Consider the following 7,313-nt stretch of genomic DNA (forward strand, 5'->3'; position numbering starts at 1 on the left):
TACCACCACCACCACCACCACCAGTAACAAAGCTAAAGGAAAAGAAAAAAGGCTTCAGACGGTTATCTCATATTTAATCTCAAAAACTACGGAGTAATTACTAAAAGCAACGTTTTAGGCTCACTTTATTGCAAAAAAAAAGTATGTACTTAATATGCATCATGGATTATACTAACAATCAAAACGAAAAAATATTTTAAAAATGTATACCTTCTTAGGTTTGACATTGTAAAGCCTTGAATGTAAACACAGTTTTTAAAATACTCCACTAGAGGGTGATACTGGACCGTGTGCAATTATATCTTCTCCCAAATATCAGTCATGCAAATCATCTACAGGCTTAAATCATGGCTGCGAAGAAGGAAACGCACAAACACGTATCAGATGATCCTTTGTTTAATGGATGGGTCAGTGGTCAGTGAGATAAGAGAAGAGCTGGGCGAGTACGAGTTGAAAGAAAGGTGAGGCAGTATCACAATTTGCTTGCATACACTCGTAACTGCCTCACACACTATAGCACTACACAACAACCTATACAACTGCCACAACACAGTATACTAACAAAGGGTGGTACAAATTACAAGGATAGGCACTATAGGGCTGATGTGTGCAAAACTATGTTCAGTTGGCAAAAGTGCTTTGAGATTTCTATATGGTAGAGTTAAGGAGTAAGCAAATGCAGTATAAACAGCATCATAGGGTCCTCTGGATATACACTAGGTTTAACATGGGCTTCGTTTATAGTGTCAACAAATCAATCAGATTACATCTACATAGAAATTAACTATGAGAATCTGGGATTATGGGGAATGGCACAGTTCTTATTCATAGTGCTCAAGGCACCAGAACAACACGCATGGTGTTGGTGTAGCCAGAGCCAGGACGCCAACCAGTGACAACAATAACCACATCACCAGATTTGTAGAACTGCCGGGCTTTACCTGCAAAAGAAAATTGTTGTTGTCCATTAACAACTTCCAGAATCTGTAGGCAGAGATTTCATGGCTATTTAAAGCATTTGGCTAAATAAATAGAAACATAACTGTTTTATTATTTAGAGCTCAAACGCCTTTACTTCCAGCTACTCTCACATTTAAAGGGGGATAAAAACAAAACCCAACCCAACAACTTAATAGATCCTTTAAAGAAATATCTAAAGTGGTAACTGTGTCCTTACCAATCTCCAGTGCGAAACTGACACGCAGGTCCACATCCTCTGCCCAAACATCATTGGCAGGCTTGGTGTAGAGGATAGGGATTATGCCACGGTACAGATGGCACTGACGTGCTGTCTGCTCGTTCCGGGTCACAGCAATGATAGGGGCGCGAGGCCTGTATCTAGACAGCAGATGAGCAGACCTATAGAAAGAGAGCGAGAGAAAGCGAGAGAGAGACAGAGAGAGAGAGAGAGAGCAAGTGAGTTAAAGAGAAAAAAAGAGGCGAGAGAGAGAGAGAGAGAGCGAGCAAGTAAGACAGAGAGAGAGAGAGAGAGAGAAAGAGAGAGAGAGAACGAGAGAGCAAGTAAGACAGAAAGAGAGGAAGAGAGATTAAGTAAGTCACAGAGACAGAGAGAGAGAGAGAGAGAGAGAGAGCAAGTGAGTTAAAGAGAAAAAAAAGAGAGAGAGAGAGAGAGAGAGAAAGAGAGCGAGCAAGTAAGACACAGAGAGAGAGAGAGAGAGAGAGAGAGAGAGAGAGAGAGAGAGAACGAGAGAGCAAGTAAGACAGAAAGAGAGAGAGAGAGCAAGTAAGACACAGAGAGAGAGAGAGAGAGAGAGAGAGAGAGAGAGAGAGAGAGAGAGAGAGAGTGCCTTAAGACATGATGATTCAAAAGAGCACCTGTAACATAGAGCTACTGTCAGCAGTTCATTAAAATGCAATGTAAAGTATGATGTTATATTTCTACTGGAATGGACATGGTTTTATAAATGTACCCCCTGAATGCCCTTCATCAAGTAGCGGTTGCACCATAACAGCTGAGGGAGAAGTTTAAATTAGCCTGTAAAATGTCAGGGTTCATGCCAGCAAAGGTCAGACTAAGCATGAGGGAGCATATTTCACATTGGCATGACACCGGGGATGTGTATTTGTGTTGGGTGTGCACAATAGAATAAAAATATTTGAGAGTAACAGATCAAATGCTATACAAAAGTTATACAATAGTATAAATCTGAATATGCATGGATTGTCTGTCTTTCTGTTTGTACCTTCCAGTTTTGGTGAGAACGATAATTGCACTGGCACAGCACTTAAAGGAAGCTTCCACAGCTCCAATGGCCACAGATTCACAGGGATCACGAGTCAGGTGTGCCGTGCGACATAAATCCTCAAACACTTGCCTGTGGAACATGGCTGCCTCAGCCTCACGGGCAATCTTAACCATACCATAAGAGCAAGTAATGGAAACAGAAAATCAGAACAATGTACTTATAAAAAGTCTAGTCTGTACTGATATTCACAGCTTGAAATCTGTTTTTAAAGCAAACTAATAATTGGTATGATGTCTTGCTGAATCTAGACTTCACAAATTCCCAACAGTTTCACAATGCAAACATGCATGTTTGATATCAAGCTTCTTCAAAACTCAAAAATATTAAAATTGTATCAAATAATCAAACACCTTTAACAGCATGTCAGGCTGTGAGAAATGTTGTTGGACAGCTCCTGAAAAACATGCAAAATGAGTGGCACCATTGCACCACCACAGACAAGCTTTGTGAACGTTTCACAGAAGGCAGCCAAAACACTGACAAGAGGACAAGACACAGACTGGTTAAACATAAGGCATATCAAACAAACACAAAATGGCTATGACTATTAGCTGTCACTGAAAACTGTAAATTGGAAAAGGTGAGAATGATTTTTTCCAACAAAAGTCAAACAAAAATTGGTGAATCTTAATTCTCAAACTGCTCCCTTCCCTTCTTCATTACAGTACACAATACTGACTATATGACATTTTAGTGACACTCAAATGCTAACAGGATTGCTATTTCAGAACAACAATTTCAAATATAATTGTATTTCCACGCTAGCTAATCCTTCTTTGGATATGCCACACTAATAGCTGTAAATTTCTTTAGCACATTTCTCCATATGCAGTCAAATACCAGAGGAAGTACAATATCATGCTCACCAGGTGTTGTATCAACACAGACTCAACAGGGTAATCTCCCTTGGCTGTCTCTCCGCTCAGCATGATGCAATCAGCACCATCCAGCACAGCATTGGCTACATCACTACTCTCAGCACGAGTAGGACGAGGCTTTTTAATCATGCTCTCCAACATCTGCCATTCAGGAGAACAAATTAAGCAGTCAGATGGATCCAAATTTTAATTGCTTTATCCTTCAATATATATATTTTTCATTCTTCACCTGTGTAGCACAAATGATAGGTTTTCCAATCCTGTTGCTGCGTCCGATCATCATTTTCTGAGCCAGGAAGACTTTCTCTGTGGGGATCTCAATACCCATGTCCCCACGGGCAACCATGATACCATCGCTGGCCTGCAGAATCTCATCAAACCTGGCAAAGAGTAGAAAATTACAGCAAAGACCTTGTCAAAACTAGGCAAATAAAAAATCTTATATATATATATATATATATATATATATATATATATATATATATATATATATATATATATATATATATATCATCAAAAAGTGCTGGACTGTCAGTGTAACGGAGGCAATAGAATCGACACACTTACCTGCGCACCCCTTCATGATTCTCCAGCTTGCTGATGATCTTAATGTCTTTGCCCTTCTCACCTAATACTTTCCTGACAGCTTCAACATCAGCAGCCTTGCGGATGAAGGAGGCAAACACCATGTCCACCCCTTGCGCCACACCAAACTGCAGGTCTTGGATGTCCTTCTCAGACACAGCGGGCAGGTCTATTTGAGCACCAGGCAGGTTCACACCTTTCTTGCTGCCCAACATTCCACCATTTTCAATCTCACATATCAAGTAGTCACCACCTGGATCAAAAGTCATTTAATACTTTAGATTTTGCATAAAAGTATAGACACAAAAAAGGCTATACATTAGCAATCATGGTTTGGTCATTTTATTTATTAAAACTGAACTAGTTACTGAAACTGACCAATTTCCAGGACCTTTAGGGAAATGAGGCCATCATCAACATAGACTTTGCTGCCCTGCTGAACCACCTTTGTGATATTCTTGTAGTCAAGCCACAGGGTTTTCTCATCACAGTTGTTCATGAATTTGTCATCCAGCGTCAGCTTGATTTTCTCACCCTTGTTTAGCTTCACCTCCTCAGTGCCACTCTGGAAGAGGGACATACAATGCAAATATAAATATATAATCAATTGTATAAGATGTTTCAATATGAAGGACGTGCTACTCTCAGATCAGTTGGATCTCTTTAAAGTGTCACATAAAGAAGATAATAAGCTTGGTGTTGCTTAAGGGAGTGACAATTCTAAGCAAAATGTTTGACAGGAAACTAGAAGTCGTATGCTGAGAATGTAACAGACATACTCACGCCCTTAATTAGTCCAGTCCTGATTTCAGGACCTTTGGTGTCCAGTGCAATAGCCACAGGTCTGTACTCAAGGCTTCCAGGTACAAAGCTCTCAGTGGCTTCAAGCACATTCTTGATGGTTTCAGCATGGTACTAAAGAATACAAAAGTAGGTCCAGCTTACCAAAATGCTAAACGAAAGCTTAACAATCCATGTAAAACTTTATTACATGTCAGTATTCCTTATATTTCATATATGTCATTTATTATCAGTATGTAAACCATACATACATTTTCTACAAAATATATACTTCTTTGTAGGTTATAGGTTATCACATACTATTTTTGTCAAGTATTGTTTTAAACGTACACCTATAATTAAATGGCTGTGAGTAGTATAAAGCATATTTGAAAGATGCAATGAATATAGTGAATTGTAACTGAATCTGAGAAGGCAATGTTGGAGACATGCTATATATACTGTATGTCTGCAAAGATCAAATTTCCTATGATATAATTAGTTGACCATCTGACTCTTACACTACAAAGACTTACATAACTGTTTGTGTAACAGAAAAGAGGTACAAATTCCTTCTTAATATTGAAATAATTGCATTTAAAATGTTTGAAATCACACTGTGTTGTTTTTAAAACTCAAAATGGTGAAAATGCCCTCTCTTTGTAGAAAATGTCAGTACATAATCTTCACAAACAAATCTTACAGATACATCTATTAAACACACACACACACACACACACACACACACACACACACACACACACACTGTAGACATATTATCAGGATTCACCTAGAATTAACATCACACTTCAAACAACAATCTATGTACATTCTAATATGCAAATTAAATAAGTTTTGCAAAAGTTAGGCTCAAATACATGAAATAGACAAGACATGGTATGACTCTTTCACCATTAGTGACTGACTTGCACCAACAACTAATAAACAGTACTTTTGACCTTTAACTGTTATTGACCTATAGCTGAAATATCAAAAGTATCATATGAAGGAGCAATGGCACACTCATGCAGTGATTGAAAATGTTTTAAGGAAAGGCCAATGCCATGTCCAAATCCTTTCTACTGAGGATTTAGTATAAGGATATTCACATTATTTTTAACCAGGAACTGGTAATAATTCAATAAGCGCACCAACCTCATGAGTTCCATGTGAAAAGTTCAAGCGTGCAACATTCATGCCAGCCTTGATCATTTCCTTTAGCTTCTCCACAGAGCGAGAAGCTGGCCCTAAAACAACATGTACACTCAAAACATGAGTTTGGGTTTAAAAATAAGATTCTAATACACAATGCAATTAACAAAATGTATACAATAATATGTATAATAATAATTTTGTGTATATTATAATAATACTTTTTTTTATAAATGTATATAATAATACTTTTAGGTGACTAAAAAAAGTGTAAGTGTTTTGCTGACCAATTGTGCAGATGATGCCAGTGTTGCGAGACACTGTGGGCTCAGAGTCAATGTCCAGCAGACACAAGTGCTCCAAGAAAGTGTCTGCCATAGCAGCAGAGAGCTGCTGAGAATGAATGGGAGAAGTGCTCTTTTCCTTAGACATTGTTGGAGCAGTATCTGCTGGAACGTCCTGCAATATAAGAAAGCATGAAAAGCATGATCCCAGTGTCTATATATGCAAAAAAAAGCCTATATAACACTATTAAACAATATAGAAAGATATAGAAGTTCTTTCTATGAATTTTGCTCAAATCTAAATAAAAATTGACTGTAAAAACTAATTCACGTGAAAGTCAAAAAATCCACCTGAACCAGATCTATCTATACTGCTTAGACCTTGTTAAGGATTCACTGTAAGGTTTGCATTTTATTGAGAATATTTTATATACAAAGACCAACTGCAAATAAGAGTCCAAAAATACTTATCTAAACTTTAAAAAAAAAAAAAAAACTTTTTTTAGTATAGAAAAGGGAGCTTTGGAAAGTTTGCACCAGCTCCATCTAAACATAACTGGCTAAACTTTTTATATTTAAATATTTAATGAGAAAAATATTCTATCCTCAATGTATGGTAAGAATATATACAGCATATCATAGAACCTTTGTGTAATTCTGCATGCTTTGCAGTAAAAATAGCTTGATAAGCTAACAACTAATGTTGTAGAAAACTCCACAGCATCTGGTGAGCTAAAAATATCTTAAAACAGTGTGATCATATTGCTCCTGTGGCTCCTGAAACATTGGTCATCCAAATGCAGTCAGTGGTCACTGTCACCAAAGGTTAAATAACTAGTAGGCAGTGGCAATGTATATATTAGTATAATGTGCAAAGGAAGCATCTGAGTTTAAATTAATGACTGCAGAAAAAATCACTAGAATGACCAAGTTTCCCATTCCTTTGTGTGTCAAAAGATTATTCTCATCAAATTTCATGGCATTTAGATGAACATGATCTATTAGTAATCAACCTGAGAAGTGAATAATAATAATAATAATAATAATAATAATAATAATAATAATAATAATAATAATAATAATTATTATTATATTACTCTCTCTAGATAGATAGATAGATAGATAGATAGATAGATAGATAGATAGATAGATAGATAAGAAAATATAATATTGTGCAAATATTAAATATATATTCATATTTATAAAATATTTAAAATGTTCATCTATTTTTTTTTATTGTAATAATGACTTTTAAATTTATTTTAAAAAGTCATTAAAATGTATTGAAATAAATATTTCATTAAATAAATAAATACTCTCTGTATGAATCAAGAATGTCACATGACCTACCGTAAGCCACTGGTACA

The 7,313-nt window shown here is 36.6% G+C and overlaps 1 protein-coding gene across 1 annotated transcript in view; it reads right to left on the reverse strand.

Annotated features, from left to right (window-relative positions):
• Positions 1-426: 426 nt before the first annotated feature.
• Positions 427-7,313, reverse strand: part of pkmb (pyruvate kinase M1/2b) — a 6,977-nt gene continuing 90 nt past the window's right edge. The window contains exons 1-11 of the mRNA XM_046858566.1: positions 7,297-7,313; positions 5,950-6,121; positions 5,666-5,757; positions 4,514-4,645; positions 4,109-4,295; positions 3,713-3,983; positions 3,375-3,525; positions 3,134-3,286; positions 2,205-2,371; positions 1,178-1,359; positions 427-941 (exon numbers count right to left, since the gene is read on the reverse strand). The exon at positions 7,297-7,313 is cut by the window's right edge and continues 90 nt beyond it. Coding sequence (XP_046714522.1) covers positions 835-941; positions 1,178-1,359; positions 2,205-2,371; positions 3,134-3,286; positions 3,375-3,525; positions 3,713-3,983; positions 4,109-4,295; positions 4,514-4,645; positions 5,666-5,757; positions 5,950-6,094 — 1,587 coding nt within the window. The 5' untranslated portion in view covers positions 6,095-6,121; positions 7,297-7,313 and the 3' untranslated portion in view covers positions 427-834. The remainder of the gene's footprint in view (positions 942-1,177; positions 1,360-2,204; positions 2,372-3,133; positions 3,287-3,374; positions 3,526-3,712; positions 3,984-4,108; positions 4,296-4,513; positions 4,646-5,665; positions 5,758-5,949; positions 6,122-7,296) is intronic.

This window comes from Silurus meridionalis, chromosome 10, assembly GCF_014805685.1.
Source record: "Silurus meridionalis isolate SWU-2019-XX chromosome 10, ASM1480568v1, whole genome shotgun sequence".
Taxonomy (NCBI): Eukaryota; Metazoa; Chordata; class Actinopteri; order Siluriformes; family Siluridae; genus Silurus; species Silurus meridionalis.